Source organism: Girardinichthys multiradiatus, chromosome 14 (assembly GCF_021462225.1).
Source record: "Girardinichthys multiradiatus isolate DD_20200921_A chromosome 14, DD_fGirMul_XY1, whole genome shotgun sequence".
Taxonomy (NCBI): Eukaryota; Metazoa; Chordata; class Actinopteri; order Cyprinodontiformes; family Goodeidae; genus Girardinichthys; species Girardinichthys multiradiatus.
The window spans coordinates 43,322,656-43,343,719 of NC_061807.1; the positions used below are offsets into that span (position 1 = coordinate 43,322,656).

General features: G+C 39.4%; 1 protein-coding gene across 4 annotated transcripts in view; it reads left to right on the forward strand.

The window, feature by feature from the left end:
• The window catches only part of mllt3 (MLLT3 super elongation complex subunit), an 84,825-nt gene that overhangs the window by 27,670 nt on the left and 36,091 nt on the right, over window positions 1-21,064 (forward strand). The window contains exons 3-6 of one of the 4 annotated variants that reach the window (XM_047386545.1): window positions 9,863-9,945; window positions 11,962-12,105; window positions 13,193-13,231; window positions 18,101-18,232. In XM_047386545.1, coding sequence (XP_047242501.1) covers window positions 9,863-9,945; window positions 11,962-12,105; window positions 13,193-13,231; window positions 18,101-18,232 — 398 coding nt within the window. The remainder of the gene's footprint in view (window positions 1-9,862; window positions 9,946-11,961; window positions 12,106-13,192; window positions 13,232-18,100; window positions 18,233-21,064) is intronic. The other 3 variants (XM_047386546.1, XM_047386548.1, XM_047386547.1) reach the window with 3 other exon arrangements.

Consider the following 21,064-nt stretch of genomic DNA (forward strand, 5'->3'; position numbering starts at 1 on the left):
TTGATGTTCTGCAGCTTATTTTTCATCAGTCTCATTGGTAGATGTCTGATTTTAATAATTGTACTTTCATCTTTTTTCTTTTTAAGTTTCCATGACAGTATCTTCATAGACTTTGATTCACTTTTCACAATATCTTTGTTTTAAAAACATATTTTTCTTAATTTCCTGTGTCTAAATCATTGATTTCTTGTCTAAGTTATTCAATTTTTTCCAGATTACTTTGTGAGAAATTGTATTTATGCGTCTTTTCCATGTCTTGTAGCCTGTTTTGAAGCCCTCTCTTTCTGTATTTATATAGGATGCTATTAGCTTAATAATTCCCCTTCAGACAGCTTGAAGTGTGTCCCAGAGAATAGGAGGTGACACCTTGCTGTTATCATTAATTTCTAGAATGTCTTGCATCTCTTTTTTGATTTGTTTCTTACAGTTGGCATCTTTAAGTAGGTTTGAATTTAATTTCCATGTCGTTATTTTCGGGCAACAATTAAGTCCAGCTATAAATGTACTGGTGCATAGTCAGTTTCATGTTACCTCAATTTTGCACATCTGGCTTGTATATATTCTTGTCATTTCCAAATGTCAAAACTTAGTCTATTCTTGTATAGATATAGGTGGAGGTAAATAGTGAGTATTGTCTCTCCTGTTAGGGAGTTGGTATCTCCATATTTAAATCAGCTCAAACTCTTCCAGGAGTGCTGACCTTCTTATGTAAAGAATTAGATTCAGATTTTCTTTTGTTGAGTTATCCAGCTAGGATCTTAAACAAAAATACTAAAATTGCTTCCAGGGTCTAGATATATATTCATTAGTGACGAAATATCCATCTACCGCTAACTAATATAATTGTTCTGCCTTTATCCTTTTAGCTCACACTTTTTTTCAAAGTGACATTTAAAAAAATATATAACAAAAACTAATACCAATAAAAAAACTAATAATGAGAAAAAAGAATGAATCCATGGTTGGGGTCGGGGGTCTTCTGTGAACGTAGACCCTGAATAAGTTGGTATAAAACAGTAGGGGAAAGCTTCTCCTCACTCTGGACAGGTGGCTCCTATGGCTAAACTTCAAGTCCATCTCAGAAAAACTAAACAGTCTTGATGGTCACCCTCTATTTATTTTTTTACGTTTTTGTAGATGGGAAGGTGAAACATGAAATGTTCATCTTACTCTTTACCAAATATTGTGCTTTTCTCAGATGTTCTTTTCTCGGTTCTCTACCATCTCTTGTTGTGCTCCCACTATTTTCCATGTGATTGGGACAGTTGCTCCACCAGGCCCTTATTGCTGTTATCTTGGTAACTTCCAGCCCTCTGATGTTCATGTCCATTGTTGCTTCCTTCGCTGTTTCATACAGCCGGGTATCGTCCTCATAGAACACACGTAGCTTGGCAGGGTACAGAATATGAAACCTGATGTTGTCATTTCACCACACATTTGGCTTCGGCGTAGTCTCGGCACTTCCGTAAGATGGTTGAAGGGTAATCGTAGTCAAAGTATATTTGTCTCCCATTCATGAAGACCGTTTTCTTTGTCCAGGCTTTGCCCAGAATCTGCTTTTGTTGTGAAGCGGGCTAAGTTCTTAGAGGGAATTTGGCCAACGCTCTGTGTGCTCTCTGGATTTTGAGGCCTGTAGTATGGGGAATATCCAACATCATACTGCCTCAAATTATCCCAGGTCCACTTTCTTGGTCAAGCAGTTTACTTTCTTACTTTTATTAACTTGTATTATTTTACTCAACACTTGCTCCACATTCTGAAGCCAGTCTTCAATTGTGTTTATTCAAGTTTTTACTTCAGTTATTTACATATTGCTTGTATTTATGTTTAACTTTATGTCACTTAGTTGCTGATTTCTCTCCTTGTGAAGATTCTGTAGTTCGTGCAGCACCATCGCTAGATTTGCTTGCTGGCAATGGTTAGCATTAACTTCCATCTCGTGCTCCTGTACCGCCTGGTTTGTTGCGTTTTCTTCATTTGCATGTTCTTCAATAGCAGTCTTTTGTTTTGTATCCCTTTTCCCCATTTTTACCCCAACTCTATCTTGTTTTACTTTTAGGAGCGATGGAAATTTGATTATTTTGCAGGGTGAATAGATTATTTTTCTAAAGGCAGCTCTTCACCTAGGCTGCCATTTGCAGCGAGGAGGTCCCCGAAACTGAGCTATTCTTGTCTTGATGAAGGAAACTCCTAAACAGAAAAGCACTGAGACACAAGTACTATCAATTGGATGAAAAGCCAAGAGGTTACATTAGTTAATGGAAGCAAGAGCTCTTTCAGTAGCCTTGACATTATTTACATTTGAGTTGACATTTTCTATTAAACTCACACAGGCTAGTTGAGAACATCTGGAAAGCCCAGATTATTAAACTGCCAAAGTGGTGCATTACTGTTATTAGGTTTGGTTAAATTGTCAGCCATAATCCCATCTTCATGTAGCAAAACCTTAATTCTCTGCTCCGGTTCGGACTACGTTAGGAATGGAAGTACAGTTTCACTTTGAACTGGTTAGTAAATAATTTAAATTTGAAAAGGTTTAAACAGGAAAGATTAATTTGTGGGTACTAGAGATGGGTGATATGGACTTAATAGTTTATTACAATAGATTTTTTGATATTTATTGTGAACTGGAAATAATGATACAAAGTACTGAATAATATTACACTTTCTTTTGCCAACAGATTGTATAGATGTGAAAGCTAGTCTCTGCAGTCAGAGCCATACAAACACCTGCAAAAAACAACTGAAGGAACAACTTTAAATTAGGCTACTTCTGGACACTTTTTATATTCAATAGTGCAAATTTATATCTAAAAAAAAAAAAACTTAACAATTGCATTTAATCACATTTTTAAATATATTTTCTGATCTTGAACAAACAATGGAATAAAAAGTATAAGTAACAATCTCAACAGGTAGTTTAGTTTTTGCGGTTTGCAAACATCATGTAGTTCACGTATCACGAGTTTATCATTGTAATAATGAATCAGAATTCTTATGGAAAATAAAATCATCCCTAGGGGGTACATGACTCTTACCAGAATGTGCTGGAGACTAAAACCGACCTTCCCTGACAGGTAAACTTTAAACTCGACACATCTACTCCTAACACAAGGTCTGGGTAAGAAATCAAGCATGAAACCCAAGTTATTTTCTCCACAGTACTGATGGTTTTGTTTTGTCTCTGCTGACCAGTTCTACCCACAGCAATGATTATTTGTAGATCCTGATGTGAAGAACGTTTGAATGAAATTTACTGTAGTAGATTTTGGTGGCACCCTCTCTGAAGGAGTAAGATTGTTCCTTGCTGTTGGGATCCGATGTTTGATCCTGTGGTTCTCTGTTAGATTTGTGATTAATGTGGAAAGAAAATAATCTAAATGTGAGCCAAAGCTCAAACGTGCTTCATTGTTTCTCTCAGGAAGCGATGTCAGGTTTCCACAGCAACATGTTTAATTGGTGCTTTTTCTACAGAGTCTGTAGGGATGGATTCTGACAAACACACTCCTCCAGGGGGAAACACCTGAGCTCTGTCGGAGTTTGTTTGTCTTTTAAGTCCCACCGGTGTACACCAGGGAAACCTTGACCTTGTCATCAGCTTTAAAGAATCTACTTCTAATCTAAGCCATTACTTTTTTTGTATTTCTACTTCAGGGCAAGCTGTGGGAAAGGAAGTTAATGAGATCTCTTGAGAAAAGAGTGCCAGGTTAAGTGGCTTTGTGTCATTTACATAATACATGAGACCAAAGCAACATTGACATGTATAAGGAGAAGTTCTGATTTACTAAGGTTTATTGGCTTATTGAGATATATTGTGTCAAAATAAGGTGAGATCTTTCCATGTAATCCATGCAACATTTAGTAACTGCTCACTGTTAACTCCATAAAAGTTACAATAAATATCCTTATATCCTTATATGTAATCCATGCAATAATTATTAAAACACACAGTTGAAGCAGTGGGGAGTGAAATAAGCATGTTCTCATATTTTGGAGCTGAGAGACTGGAGAGGCCTGTGTGGAGCCACGTATTATCTGCCACATGTTATCTGTCTTATCTTTTGCAAAAATATAAACAAATATATCCAAAGAAATGATGTATGATGATTTTACATTCTTTAACGTGTATTGGATAAAATTAGTAATCTTTGATTAACAAGTTAAAGAATTATGATTGAAATGTGGTTAAGAACTGAGAATTAGAGGAAAAACATTAAGGTTTGACATTCTCAATCAGCTATATATGAAAGAAATATAACATTAATCATTTGTAAAGCATGAATAAAAAGAATGAAGTGATGGTTTTACAACTGTGTTTTAAAGTGAAAGCTGAAGAGTGGAATGTGTAATAATGTATAAAGTTTAAAACTGAGCAGATTAGGGAAAAAACTGTAGGATGACAAGGAGTGACGAGAGCCAGCTGCATGCTGACAGCGACGGGAGGAAGGGAGGATGCGACTACAGACCAGCGTGGCTATTATTGGCATCTCCAAGGCTGAGAAACAGCATCAGTAGGTCACGATGACCATGACTAAAGTATTGAGCAATAATCACGAAGCTGAGCTGCATAGGTTGCGCAATAACTAAGAAGCCTAATAAGGGCCTGACCGGTGAAGGCATCAAGCGCTATAAAAACAATGCTGAGAGCAGAAACAGGGTTGTTTCCTCGCAGAAGACCACCGAACAAGATCGGACAGAGAAAATAAGTTTGGATGGAAAAGGAACAGAGACACAGCCCCACTGATCGACTGCATTAAAAAAGAGGATCAACCCGTGTGCCCAGAAAGGACTGTGCCTCAAAATTAAGAATCGGATTTCATCTAAAGCCTTTTTGTCCAGACAACTGAAGTGAACTTGATCGGTGAACAGCTGATTGCTCTAAGTTTCAGGCTTCTGGAAGTCCTGAATCAACTTCATTTATGTCTCCGGGTTTCCTTCAACTCTTCAGCCTCTGGAAACTACTGTCTTCAGAGACATATGACAACAAAGATCCTATTTAACCATCAAAGCCTGGAGCATCAGTGCCTGTCACTTAAAGGAAGAAAACTGAAGATTAAGTCGTATTCCCTTCAAGAAACCACTTGTTACCAGAATAATTTTTCTCCATCAGGTGCACGGATGAACCTCCATCTTCAAAGCCTCTCCAAACCCACTAGTTTCAGCATCAGGGAAAGACAGGTTGAGTTGATTGATTCATTTCTATTATTGAAATTATTTCGTGTTGCCAAATTTAAGCTGTTACTGACCCCTGCAAAAGCGTTGCTAATTAAAGAAAGCATATAAAATTCTAGTTAAATCGTGGACATTCAATTATTTGAGTCACCGTATTGTTGGTTTTTCATTGGTGGTAAAAAGTCTTGTTGCCTGGTTCTAAGATATTTTAGGAGGTTTTTATAGGTTGCCTTAGCCAAGTTTGTTAAAACAGCGCCCTTGGGGCTCGTGCCGAGCCACTAAAATTAATCTAGCCCATATAACAAGAGCCAGTTGTAAATTAGGGAATGAGCAGCCATGAACAAAAGTGACTGTCGAGGGTGTGGATGACTGTGAGAGGCTACTCGGTCTCCCGGACCTCCAGTTGAAGACAGGCGAGACTTTTGGATGAAGGCTGTCAGAGGCTAGGCAAGTCATTTCCCAACACCAGCTTAAACAGAACTTTCAGTAAACCTGCTTAATAAGATCTTTCGGGTTTAGGGAAGTCCGGACCCGTTAGATGGAGAGCTGGATTGAGCAATCCCTTTAGACATGGGGAAGTAGGAGGGAGGGGTTAGCTCTTCGGACAACGAAAATTGATATTGGATGGAAAGTTATAAAACAGAACCGTCCAGTCAGAAACAGTCCATTCTCAGAGCTAAAATCAAACACTATAACTTCTAGGTTTAGTGAGTCTGAAGTAAAGTAGATCTGAGGCTACCTCATTGTACAACAAGAGAACCATCCAGCTGGACACCTAGTGGTCACATCTACAAAAATACAACCGCTAGGAATGTCCTGATCAATCTAAGGTATTAGTATAATCGTTTGATTGTTGATGATGTCTGCACATACGTCAACTGTTGGTCTCACTTCTTGCAAATCAGCCCTGAGCTAGACTCTAGGCTAAAGACCGCAGAGCATGCAAGAAACCTTTGTGACTCAGACCTGAACCTTCACAACCAAATAGTGTCAACAAATCAGCCTACTGCCACCTTAAAAACATTGGCAGAACAAAGGGTTTCATGTCAAAACCAAAGAGAGGAAAACATTTCCAATAGGTTAGAATAGTATAATGGTGTATTTACAGCTGTCTGTAAAAAAATAACACATCTGCAACCCACCCAAAATGCCACTGTCAGAGACCCAATCAGCACCTGTTAAATTAATAAAACAATCACTAGTCCATACATCTTTTTACTGGCTCTCTGTTTGTCAAAAGGATAGACAAACAGACATCCTAGGATTAAATGACTACATGCCTGTTGCCCTGACGTCTGTGTGGTCATGAAATCCTTTGAGTGGCTGGTGTTGAAGCACCTGAAAGACATCACAGGCCCCCTGCTGGACCCTCTGCAGTTTGCTTACCGAGCAAACAGGTCGGCAGATGATGCTGTCAACTTAGGTCTACACTTCATCCTGCAACACCTCGACCATCCAGGGACGTACGCCAGGATCCTGTTTGTAGACTTCAGCTCGGCCTTCAACACCAACATACCAGACATCCTCCACCAGAAGCTCACCCTGCTCAACGTCCCAGCCTCCACTTGTCAGTGGATCAACAGCTTCCTGAAGGGCCGACAGCAGCAGGTGAGACTGGGGAGCATCTTTTCCCGCACCAGATCAATAAGTACTGGTGCCCCCCAGGGGTGTATTCTATCCCCACTCCTCTTCTCCCTGTACACAAATGACTGCACCTCAGCGGACTCATCCATGAGACTCTTAAAGTTTGCAGACGACACCACTGTCATTGGTCTGACCCAGGACGGTGATGAGTCTGCATACAGATAGGAGGTGGATCGGCTGGTACACTGGTGTGGTCAGAACTACCTTGAACTCAACCCGCTCAAGACTATGGAAATGGTGGTGGACTTTTGGAGAACACGACCCCCATACACCCCCCTCACCATCCTCAACGACACCGTGTTGGCTGTGGACCACTTCAGGGCCAGCAGAGATTGTACTTCCTGAGGCAACTCAAGAAGTCCAACCTTCCACAGGAGCTGCTGGTCATCTACTACACTGCCATCATTCAGTCTGTCCTGTCTTCATCCATCTCAGTGTGGTTTGGCTCATCCACCAAACAGGACAGGTCCAATCTGCAACAAATAATTAGGTCTGCAGAGAGAATAATCAGGGCTGACCTTCCCTCCATCCAGGACTTATACAGGTCTAGGGTCAGGAAAAGAGCTGCAAAAATCTCTGCAGACCCGGCACACCCTGCACATAAACTGTTTAGAGTTTTACCTTCAGGACGCCGCTACAGAGCACTGTTCGCTAAAACCAGCCGCCACAGAGACAGTTTCTTCCCCAGGCTGTTTCTCTGATGAACATTTAATGGAGTACCAAACAACAGCATACAGATGTTACAAGTTCACCTTTTTATTTATATTTGTGAATATTTGTATATTGTATATATGTATATTCTTTAATGCAAAAAACAAAAACCAGAGAGCAAAGTGTACCGCAGTCAATTTCCTTGTTTGTACAGGTCCATCTCAAAAAATTAGCATATTGTGATAAAGTTCATTATTTTCCATATTGTCATGATGAAAATTTAACATTCATATATTTTAGATTCATTGCACACTAACTGAAATATTTCAGGTCTTTTATTGTCTTAATACGGATGATTTTGGCATACAGCTCATGAAAACCCAAAATTCCTATCTCACAAAATTAGCATATTTCATCTGACCAATAAAAGAAAAGTGTTTTTAATACAAAAAACGTCAACCTTCAAATAATCATGTACAGTTATGCACTCAATACTTGGTCAGGAATCCTTTTGCAGAAATGACTGCTTCAATGCGGCGTGGCATGGAGGCAATCAGCCTGTGGCACTGCTGAGGTCTTATGGAGGCCCAGGATGCTTCGATAGCGGCCTTTAGCTCATCCAGAGTGTTGGGTCTTGAGTCTCTCAACGTTCTCTTCACAATATCCCACAGATTCTCTATGGGGTTCAGGTCAGGAGAGTTGGCAGGCCAATTGAGCACAGTGATACCATGGTCAGTAAACCATTTACCAGTGGTTTTGGCACTGTGAGCAGGTGCCAGGTCGTGCTGAAAAATGAAATCTTCATCTCCATAAAGCTTTTCAGCAGATGGAAGCATGAAGTGCTCCAAAATCTCCTGATAGCTAGCTGCATTGACCCTGCCCTTGATAAAACACAGTGGACCAACACCAGCAGCTGACACGGCACCCCAGACCATCACTGACTGTGGGTACTTGACACTGGACTTCTGGCATTTTGGCATTTCCTTCTCTCCAGACTCTGGCACCTTGATTTCCGAATGACATGCAGAATTTGCTTTCATCTGAAAAAAGTACTTTGGACCACTGAGCAACAGTCCAGTGCTGCTTCTCTGTAGCCCAGGTCTGGGGAATGTGGCACCTGTAGCCCATTTCCTGCACACGCCTGTGCACGGTGGCTGTGGATGTTTCTACTCCAGACTCAGTCCACTGCTTCCGCAGGTCCCCCAAGGTCTGGAATCGGCCCTTCTCCACAATCTTCCTCAGGGTCCGGTCACCTCTTCTCGTTGTGCAGCGTTTTCTGCCACACTTTTTCCTTCCCACAGACTTCCCACTGAGGTGCCTTGATACAGCACTCTGGGAACAGCCTATCCGTTCAGAAATTTCTTTCTGTGTCTTACCCTCTTGCTTGAGGGTGTCAATAGTGGCCTTCTGGACAGCAGTCAGGTCGGCAGTCTTACCCATGATTGGGGTTTTGAGTGATGAACCAGGCTGGGAGTTTTAAAGGCCTCAGGAATCTTTTGCAGGTGTTTAGAGTTAACTCATTGATTCAGATGATTAGGTTCATAGCTCGTTTAGAGACCCTTTTAATGATATGCTAATTTTGTGAGATAGGAATTTTGGGTTTTCATGAGCTGTATGCCAAAATCATCCGTACTAAGACAATAAAATACCTGAAATATTTCAGTTAGTGTGCAATGAATCTAAAATATATGAATGTTAAATTTTCATCATGACATTATGGAAAATAATGAACTTTATCACAATATGCTAATTTTTTGAGAAGGACCTGTATGTACGAACTTGGCAATAAAGCTGATTCCGATTTTAAAATCCTGTTGATGATTGAGCACTAAAGGGTCTTTGGATCTGGAGTTGCTGTTCCTATATGGACCATGAAAATCCCTTGGGTCATCAGAGACCTCAGTGTTTCCAGGACAAGAACTAAACAAGAGGAGACAGCATTTGGTTTCCATTTTCCTCATCTCTGGAACAAACTCTGAAAACCCGAAAGTGTTGACTCCTTAAATCAGGATGGAAAACATTACTGTTTTCTGTAGCTTTCTGTTGAAGACCAAATATTAGTTTTTCAGGTCATTTTGTAGAATTTGTCAGCTTTTTATTTGTTTAAATCAACATTTTGTTTCTATTAATGTGGTGCTTTGTGTTTGTTTTAATGTGCATTATCTCTGTTAATTTTTGTCACACTAAGAATTCAATTCAATTCAAAAATACTTTATTAATCCCAAAGGGAAATGAAAGAATACCCTAAGAATACAGATGCTCTAACACCAGCAGTTTTTGGGAAAACTCTGCTTAGTATTTTCCATCAAAAATGAAAATAAAGCCCACTATTTGATTTGTTGACATCCTTGTTTTAAATGTTAAACGTCTCCAACAAACCTTTCTTTCATTTCAGTATGCAAGGATCCTCCATACAAAGTGGAGGAGTCTGGATATGCTGGATTCATCTTGCCTATTGAAGTCTACTTCAGAAATAAGGTACTTTTGAGACACCAAAACAGTCATTTTAAGCTTGGGTTTCATTGGATGTTGATTTCCAACTCTGTTTTCTGACTGGTGTCCAGGGGAAGTTTAAGTTGCCAGATATTTGTAGAAAATCGTCTATCACTGGGGTACACACTAAAGCCTTCGACACCATATGTTTAATGACTCTCCCCTTCATGCTAAAGTTAGCAGTACAGATAAAGAATACAGAGTCCAATATTGATGTAAAAATGCACTAAGTTTGTTTTTTTGTGCGTTGCTTTCTGACAATCAGCTTCTACCTCGAACATCGCCTACACTCTGTATGAATAAACATATAATGTAATAAATTTGTTCATAGGTGCATACTTTGCAATTATTCAAAACAAGAGTCTGAAATGTGTAACAGATGGGGGTTTAAAGCCATTTAATAACTTAACCAGTCATCATCTAGTCCTCTAGTAAATATTTGCATGCTGCCAACCAGTCTGCAGCTATGTATAAAGTGCAATGCGTGATGGTTGGTGGCAGTTCTTAGGTAAAGCTGAAGGATTTGAGAGGGTGTTTTATGGAAGGGGTCAATGTTCTGAATGTATTCTGAAGCTTTAGAGATGCACTGATCAGAATGTAGCTGCTGACTCCTGATCTGTGGATTTGGTAAGACTTTGATTTGCCGATTTAGATTTATCTTTAAAAATTGGAATGTAGGAAGACATAAGAGCACACATTGTCAACCATGAAGGATCAATGTGTGAGAGAGCAGTTTTTATATCAATCACAAAGGGATTTGACATTTCAAACTGAGTTTGACATTTTATATTAGCTGCTTCCACCAAATTGATTCCATAACTGGCGGTGGAGCTGGTTCTTAATTGGTGAACTCTGCAAAGAATCACTTTGGTTTTTCACTGCTAATGAGCCTTCTAGAGTCATTATCACCTGGTGATTTTAGCAGTAATGCCTGGAGCACATTTAGGCCCGGTTTACACAAAAACGTTTTCTGATGAAAACAGCTTCCAGAGTGTATTGATTTGACAACGTTCCGGTCTCTGTTGGAATGTAGACGGAAAAATTGAATCTTTCTTATGTCCTTGCTCATGTACAGTATGACTGAAATCAGTAAATATTAATGCACAGACGTTGCATAACGGCTGCCGACTAGTTTAAAACCCACAGAAGAAGAAAACATCAACAATAACAATGGCAGGTTCCAGAGTACCGTTTGTGCTGCTGACTCTTTTGAATCTTAACAATGGTTCTCCAACAAAGTGCTCATTTCTTCCCCCGTTTTGTAAGCAGAACATGTTTGTGCATGATGTTGAGTTTCAAAGAACATATCACCTACTAGTGGCGTGGTGGGGGAATTGCACCATGTTTACATCTCAACTTGCCGTGTGAGCAGATTGTAATTAAGACGTTGTGTAGACATGTTAACAGAAATGGAAAAAAATCCAGTTTTCAGTGCATCATTATCATGTAAACAAGGCTTTAATCTTGTTAAAGAGCATCACCAGGTAAGAGTAAACACAGGCTAGAACAAATAAAATGTTCCAGAATTATATTACCAGTGATCTATTTTAGATTTCACTTAATCTGAAGGAGATCCTGTTGGTCTTCTCTGTTCATAAATTAGAAGGTTGACATGCTTCCTGTAGGGATGTGTCCTTTCATACTGAACTATATTACCCATTAACCATTGAGCCCCACAAGTACAGGTTAAGGGGAGTTACTTGAAATGGCTGTAAATGTTATTTACTAAAACCTGTAACCAAAGCAAATCGTTGTAATGATCTTTTAAAGTATGTAAATGTGTCTGTAGAATTAAAAAAAAAAAAAATCTTGTCAGACCAGTAAATACTAAGAATAAACTGTAGTACTAATTAAGTGGTCAGTTAAAGATTTGTGATAGCATTAGTTAAGCTAGAAGATTGCATTCCACTGAAAATCATCATCGTCATTTGTAGACTGCTGCAACGAAAATATTCCTGTTTTTTCCTCCCCCCCCATATTGGTGGCTGCCGCTTTTCTTAGGAAGAACCGAAGAAAGTTCGCTTTGATTACGACCTGTTCCTCCACCTTGAAGGTCACCCGCCTGTCAATCATCTCCGCTGTGAAAAGCTCACGTTCAACAACCCAACAGAGGAGTTTCGCAGGAAGCTGCTCAAGGCTGGAGGGGTGAGAGTGAGATGGAGACACCGTTTTTCTTATTCTAGGAAGAAGGATTCACTTATAGGATATATACATTAATATTGACTTTTAACATAATGTCAGACATAAAACCCTTAGAGAGACACTTGTTAAAAAAGAACAAACTAAGTATGAGAGACCAAACAAGAGTTTTGTTCCTGATCATGGCGTCGGCACCAATTTATTGAAAGAGAAAGTCCTGAAGTCTTAATACTGCTGTCATCAGTGCCCCTTTTAATGGGTGGACCAAATACTTCCAGCAGAGGAAAACAAAATAACAGACCAGAGAAACATGTAACAAGACATTTTAAACCCTGCTTTACCTTAAAATAGGCCTACAACTAAGCTTAATGGTTCCATTGAGATCCACTCTAATTGCCTAATCTGACCAGTGTAAAGAAAACTGCAGTTAGTGCTGCATATCTTCTATAAGTCTGATTTGGAGAGTGTGATCTCTCGCCATCATCTGCTGGGGTAGCAGCATCAAAACCAGTCACTTAAAAAAGCTTAAGTATTGTGCAAAGTCAGATTCTTCATAAAATGAAGAACATTGCGGACAACACAGAGCATCCTCTTCATCTGTCGTACAGCAACAGGTTCTGTTGGACACCAGTAACATGCTTTTCCGTGCCTTCATTGTCCGTGTCCCATGTACTTTGGGCTTGTAGTTGCTTAGTTGGGAGACATTTGGATCATGTAATGTTTCCTCAGCCTAGAGGGGATCAGTCAGGGGGACCCAACCCAGAGGGGTCCTGTACTCTGAAGTTTTTCCAGAAGGGCTGACATAAACCATTTGATAAGAGTTGAGTCTAATTACAGATCGGTTTCATATACCTTTACTCTTTATGTGAAACTTAGTACAATAGATAGAATCGATTATAAAATGGCCATTGCCACATTTAAATAAGGATGCCCCAAAAATCCAGATTTATAGGGTAGGGAAATTAGCTTGAGCTCAGAAATAAAAATATTGTTTTACATTTTTTGTCAGTGATCAGTTAATATTAATAATCATTTCTCTAACAAGTGTATTTTTCCCATTTTTTGTAATTGTCCTCTTTTTATATGTTTACAGACACGGGATCCCCACAAACGAGGTTCAGAAGAATCAAAAGTAAGAAGGGTGGGGGTCATACATAAGCAACCAATCAGAAACAAAGGAATATAATATTGGATTAAAACCAAACCTCTTTGAGTCTCGATACATTCTTTTTATCCTGACTGGTATATTGATATTTTATGTAATAAACTGACCAAAACTACCCTGTTTTTGTGGAGTAGAAGGAATGTGATACATGGGGTTCAAAATTTAAACATCTGAAAAGTGCGGCTTGCATTTATATTCCACCCTCCTTCTGATACCTTGAACTTAAATCCAATCAATGGAATTCAAAAGTCACATGATCAGTAAGCAGCGTTCACTTGAGTTTAATGTAATCTGAGTACATGGGTACATCTCAATGAGAATGACAATATTGCCTCGCATCCACCGTACAGCTCCACTCTGCTCTACCTCACTCTACTCAGCATGAAACCTATTGTGTTTCCATTATCAGCATCATGTGCAAAGTAAATTAAACACTCACCATCACACATCATGTCCTCTTAAAGCAGGGAGGTTGTGGAGTTCAAACCACGCTCTAGTCCACAACTCGCAGGACAATGGCCATAAACAGGTTTAATGATCTTAAACCTACACCATGGCTTGTGGTTTGACCCGGTCTGGCCATTGTAGTCATTATTTTTGTTGTTGCTCTTGAGGTATCTGAGCTTTTCCCTGCACTGTGGTGTGTGGTAAAATCCAGGGCTTGTCATTCTCCTACCTTGGTGAATGACATACACCTGATCACGCTCATGGCCAATGAGTGAACGGCAGTCTGTTCTCATCACATTTCGGCCCTGGTCAGCCCCGATGGTACCTGCTAATGAAGAGCCACCAAATGAGGCTGTACTGGGCTGGTAAAGCCAGTCACAGACTGAGTGGAGCCGGTCAAAGAATTCTACCATTATAAACCAATTATACCATTAGCCCATGGAAAAGGGGCACATGTATTCAGATAAGTCTCAATTGTCAGATTAAAAGTACCTTTTGAAAATATCTTCAAGCAGGTTTTAAACATACTCATTAAGCTATTAATGTATTAAAAATGTTTTTTATTGGACTGATTTAATCTTAATATTTTTAGCTGTAAGTAGAAAATCATCAACAGAAATAAAGTCTTGAAAACATGTTTGTGTGGAATTTATCTATTTGATGTGTTTCACTAAGTGATGGAGTTACTAAAATAAATGAACATTTCAATAATCTATTTCATTAAAGTGCTCCTGTAATTGTAGCTGTTCTGTTGGTTCTGCCTCAGAGGTTTGGAACCAAGGAACACAACAGGACGTGCAGAGAGCAATTAAAGTAGAGTTCTAAAACTATATCCAGTAAGAACTGCAACTGTACATAGAAAAAACTGTCCAAGAAATAAATAAATAAAACAAGGTTGGGAAGTTCTGGAATTTCTGGCCAGCTCCGGAAAAGCCCTGGTGGTTCCAGATGATGGAGGCCACTGTGCTCACTGGGACCTTCAAAGAAGCAGACATTTTTCTGCACCCTTCTACAGATTTGTGCTTCAGACGATCTTGTCTCTGAGGTCAACAGACAGCTCCTTTGATTCATGCTTGGTTTGTGCTCTGACATCTGTCAGCTGGGGGACCTTTATATAGACAGGTGTGTACCTTACCACATTCTGTCCAATCAACTGAAGTTCACACAGGTGGACTCCAATTAAGCTGTAGAAACATCTAAAGGATCATCGGTGGAAACAGGAGGCACCTGAACTCAAATTTGACTTTCATAGCATATCCTGTGAATACTTTTATACTTCGATTTTAATTTTTTTATATATATTTACAAGAATAAAGAAAGTTTTATTGACATCATGGGGTGTTGGGTGTAGAATTTCAGGGAAACTGAATTTAGTCCATTTTGGAATAAGGCTGTAACATCACAAAATGTGTACTAGGTGAAGTGCTGTTTATTTTTTCTGGATGTACTGTATATCTATAGGTGAATCAATACATCCAGCTCATGGGACCAGGAGGTAAAGGACTTTAAAAAATACCTACAATCCACATTTGGGTTAGGGTTAACCCTACCAATTTTTATGCTCAGAGAATAAAATGTTTTACAAATTACAAACCGTGTTTTAAAGAATCTGTAACCAGTGCGGAACAATCCACTCCATGCTGGACCTGGTTAAAGTCTAAGGTGGTCCTAATAACAAGCCAGCTGTAAAAATGTGCTTTGTTGTTTTCATAAATAGAATAAAGGGTTGGTAAAAGTCAAACTGTTTGATGTTGAATTCTTCAATTCAATTTTGATCAGTCTAACTAGTTTAGATTTAACACTTCAGTAATTATGGGAGCAGAGCAGATGCCAACCTTAATGTGACAGGGTTAGGTAAGGGTTAGATTTGTACACACTCTGTGTGTACAAATCTTTGCATCGTGTGTGTTATTCTGTTACTACTTCCTCAGTGCTTTTATAACCGGATGTTGATGGACCATGATGAGAAGTCATTGTTAGTCAACCCAATAGGTCAATCTAAAAAGTACTTCTTTTCTATCCTCAAAATTATTCTAAATTCCAAAATAAGAATCTCTTACATAGAAACAGATGGACACTCCTCTCCAGAATCAGTGTCTCTGTCTGTTTTAATACATTTGCAAAAACAAACACAAACTCGTTTTCACATTGTCATGTGTTGTGTGTAAAGTTTTAAGGTAAAAAAAATGTAGTTAACACATTTTGGAATAAGGCTTTAACAACAAAATGTGTAAAAAGTAAAGCGTTGTGAAGACTTTCCGGATGCTCTGTATCAGTCATTTTTATAATTAATAAAATGAATGACTGAATGACTCTAGAGCACCTCTCTTCCCTTTGTCTGCTGCTTTGTTTGAGAACTTGTGTAAATGGTCCAAATATAGTCACATTCATGACTCGACAGAAACAGGAACTTCTCAAAACTCCTTTTGCATCAGCAGAAGACTGAAATAAGTTAGAACTTTATTGAGCTGTCACTAATTTTATTCAAATCCAGAAAACAATGGTTTATTAACAAAATACAATAAAACCCATTTATTCTTATTTATGCAACGAATCTTCTGATTGCAGTAATGTTTAGGCAGCTTTGGTGTTCTGTAATTAGAAGCATGAATTTCTCTTTAGAAGAATTTCAGAAGAATCATTCTTTGATGTACTCCAGAAAAAACAGAAAGAGCACGATCCAGACTGGTATATGCAGCCTAAAATTACACCAAAGAGGATTTTAGCAAATTTTATGAGAAGAATTTGCAGTTTGGCTGGTTCTTTTGCTTGTTTGTAGCAGATCTGACATGCAGGAGCAGACTCATATGATGGAACACAAATACAGTCTTACTGGAAAGTATGAAAACCTGGTTTAGTTGTTACATATTTGTTTGTGCATATCAAAGCAGAAACCATTTAACGAACTCAAAGGAATCCACTGGAGACCTCTGAGACCGGATTGTGTCTAAGCACAAATAGGGATACAAGAAATTTAGCATCACTGAATTTTCCTACATTGAAGTATGATCATGCTGTGGGAAGTATTTTATAGCAGCAGTTGGGCAACCAGTCTGCATAGAGGATACCATGATGGCAACCAAATGCAGATTCACTAAACAAACCTGCAGAGTAAGAAGGACCATGATTTACTGATCTGAAACACACAACCAAGATAACAAGTTAGAAGCTTCAGAAGCAGTCAATGTTTTTGAGTGGCCCAGCCAGAGCACAGACTTAAACCTAACTGAACTTCTCTGGAAAGACCTGAGAGTGTCCGTCTGCCAACGCTGTCCCTCCAGCTTCACTGAGCTTGAGAGGATGGGAGAAAATACCCATATCAGATGAACCATGCTTGTAGAGACATACCCATGATGGATCAACAAAAATAGTGAGCTTTGTGTGAATACCAAGGTTGCCCTTTGTCACTGATTCTCTTCATAACCTTTATGGACAGAATTTCTAGGCGCAGCCAAGGTGTTGAGGGGATCTGTTTCGGTGGCCTTAGGATTGCTTCTCTGCTTTTTGCGGATGATGCGGTCCTATTGGCTTCATCAGCTCATGATCTGCAACTCTCACTGGAGCAGTTCACAGCTGAGTGTGAAGCGGTCGGGATGAGACTCAGTGCCTCCAAGTCCGAGACCATGGTCTTGAGCCAGAAAAGGGTAGAGTGCCTTCTCTGGGTTGCGGGGGGAGGTCCTGCCTCAAGTGGAGGAGTTCAAGTATTTTGGATCAAGTATCTTGTTCACAAATGAGGGAAAATGTAGCGGGAGATCGATAGACGGATTGGTGCTGTGTCAGCACCAATGCGTGCGCTGTACCGGTCTGTCGTGAAGAGAGAGCTGAGTCAAAAAGAGAAGCTCTCGATTTACCGGTCAATCTACGTTCCTACCCTGGTCTATGGTCATGAGCTTTGGGTCGTGACCAAAAGAATGAGATCACAGATACAAGCAACCAAAATGAGTTTCCTCTGCAGGGTGTCTGGGCTCTCCCTTAGAGATAGGATGAGAAGCTCGGTCATCCTGGAGGGACTCAGATTAGAGCCGCTGCTTCTCCACGTCGAGAGGAACCAGTGGCTCGGGCATCTGGTTAGGATGCCTCCTGGACCCCTCCCTGGTGAGGTGTTCCGGGCACGTCCCACCGAGAGGAGGCCCAGACAAAAACCCAGGACACGCTGGAGGGACTATGTTTCTCGGCTGACCTGGGAACGCCTTGGGATTCCCCCGGACGAGCCGGCCCAAGTGGCTGGGCAGAGGGAAGTCTGGGTCTCTCTGCTTAGGCTGCTGCCCCTGTGACCCGACCCTGGATAAGCGGAAGACGATGGATGGATTGTCTGGCTGGTTAAAAGATATAAATGACTTTCTAAGTTGTCCTTTTTAAATAAAAAGATTCAGTTGTCTTTTCCTCCAGCAGGTGATGGTAATGCAGGAAGGATCAACCTCCCTGTTCAGCCAGCACCTCAAGCTGCCAACGCTTCCCAACAACTCGCTGACATCCTCCTCCTCTGATCCAAAGAAGAGCAAGAGCTTCCACACTTCAAAGGTGAGCATTTCAGATGAAACCACAGGGCTAAATGGTCTTCTCTTCTGCCACCGGTCCTTATCATACCCAGCTTAAACTGTTACACTTTCAAAGTCTTGAAACCTCACATATTTCAGCATTCAACATTTAATTTCCCTTTGGGATTAATCAAGTATTTTTGAATTGAATTGAATATTTGGCAGGCTCCTAGATGTTCACGAGAGTTTAAACTACCAAGAAAATTTCATTGACCTCAACTGTAGATTATGCAAAGTGTGTCTTGGCTGCCAGTCATAAGGACTTTATTTCCTGACTCAGAGACATGCTTTTTTGTGATGTAGCACCCTACTGCAGCTGCTTTCATGCTCTGTCTTGTCATGTCATGAAATATCAGTGAAAAGGGTGGCATGTTGGCTCCATTGTGTTATTTTTAGTTTCCTTTTAATTTCTGTCATTTTAGAGCCAGGTAAGGGGAGGGCCTCTTCACATGGAAACAGTTTCCAGTCTAAACACTGAGTGTGATGAATTACCTTTGGAGCATGAGGTCATCCTCAGCTGTACACTCACACTGGTCCCCATTTGGAGCTGCTACTCTCATCATTACATGTTGACTTTTACTGGTTGGTTTAGTGCATGTAGGGTCTGACTAAAGGTTTGAAACAATGTATTTAGTAAACTGGTATTGTGCTGTAGGTCTGACATGTATCTCATCTAATACACGTAATTTATTATGAGAACTTTGGTATTTCTTTTTGTTTTGGCTGTCCTCCATTAGGGTTGGGCAGTAGTCCAATATCCCAGGTAAAATATAGTAACAGTAGCTTGTTTTTATTACCATAATCAAACAGCAATCAAGCAGCCATGACTCTCCTACTCCGTAGCTACAGAAAATAACCTAAGTGCTTCAGGCCCCATCAGAAGGGAAATACACCCCCTGGCTGTACAAGACAGATTTTGGTCAGTAAGTATATAACAGATAAAGATATTAAATCATAGAAAATGGAGAGAAACAGGTGGATGAAAATGGAAAGATGTTGACAGAAAATATAAATACATAGAGATAGATGAAGAATGAGGAAGCAATTAGTATTAGTAACAATATTAATATGATTTTATTATACTGTTCTGTTGAATATGTCGAAATTGATTAAAGCACTCAGTTGCCATTATTGCTATTATCAAAAGAAACACAAACATCTCTTTTTATCTGTATTTCTGACACACATTTTGACATTTTTTTTTTCCTTTTTTCCTTAAACAGCGCCCTGGTTTCAGAAAAAATAAACTGAAATATGTTACGGGATGATTACAAATAATCAAACACTTGTTCAAGGTTTTTTGACGCGGGGTGGCAGTGTAGCGGGAGGAATGCAGCGTACTGCAAAAATGGCAGCATAATGTCTCTCTGCAGTAACGATAGCAAAGGGAAGTATTTCAGCCAGTATTACCGCAAGGAGATTTTCTGGAGAGAAACAGTGAAATTAAGAGATTAATACCATTGTCTGGAATCAGCCTGTCAGCCTGGGAAGTTAAGAGACAACACTGCTTTTTAGTGCTAATGCAGCTCAGCTTCATTATTAATACTTAATGTTTGTTCAGAGGATAACCACTGGCGCACACTGTTCATGGTTGTTGTGCGCACACTTCCTGCAGATTCTTCTTCGTTGGTGTTTGGCAGCTTCTTCTTCCAGATAGTGGACTAGGTATTAAAACTAGGAATCGAATTCAAACATTTGAACAATTCCAGGAGAATCTGAATGTTCCTGGCTCCAATTGATTCGCCAGACTTGGTGCCCAACCTTAGCTGTGATAGCAACGTAGGTTTTGATCTATCTCAACGTCCTTTTCTATATATGGTAGGGCATTTATTTTTCCATTGAGCTTAAAATGCAAGTTAAAATGTACTCAAAAAGATTGAGTACATCCTGTTCATTTATATTTGTATTGTGGTGAAAAGAACTGAGAGAAAATATTTAAACTGTTGACAGTTTTTCGCTCTTTGTTGCTCACTAAATTCCAGGTTCCCACGCAGTCTTTCAATTCTGAAATTTGCTTTTATCCAGGTCTGGATAAGTAGGAAAAAAGCAAATGTTTGAGTTTCTGGACTTTATTTCTTACTCTATCGGAAAGTTTAAAAGTCTGGATTTCTAAAGAACAAAGTGCTTCTTACATTGATTCATATTTAACTGACATCCTTCATGTTTGACATGTCACATCTCTACTTGAATTTTCTCAAACTCAGACAGGTTTGGTTGTTACACAGTTGTTAGTAAAAAAAACTTTAAATTGATACAATTTAATTCTGTTCTTTTAAGATGCAACCAGAGTTTTTTCAAAAAAGAAAAAATACAAGAAGCAGTTTTCCATGCCCTAGTTTTAGAGTTACTAAGTGAAAGAACTGAGTGAATTTCACTGCTTTTGGGCACAGACCTTTATTAGTTTTAAACTGGATCTGTGTGTGGTTTTAACACTGGGTTTGGTTTAGACACCAAACAAAGCAAATACCTATTTACCTTTAACAAACTCTAAATGCAAGAACAATGGGCAAACTGTGCTTTGAAGAGTCAGTGGTTGATAGAAGATAATTCAGAACAGGTTTGACCAATTTTAAGTGTTACCGGCTTTTAAGTAGTACCGTTGTACCTCGCCAAAATTCTAATAATGAAACTGTGTCTTGCTGCATGGCTCTATCAGAATCCTTATTAAACTTCATTTTTGTATATAGATAATTTAACTCAACTAGATCACTTTTTTGTGTTCAGATGTCCAGAAAGGTTTAGATATTCAAGTCTGGAAAAGTGTGAAATTTTGAAATGGAAATTTCTAAGTAGTCAATATTTTAATGGATTATTG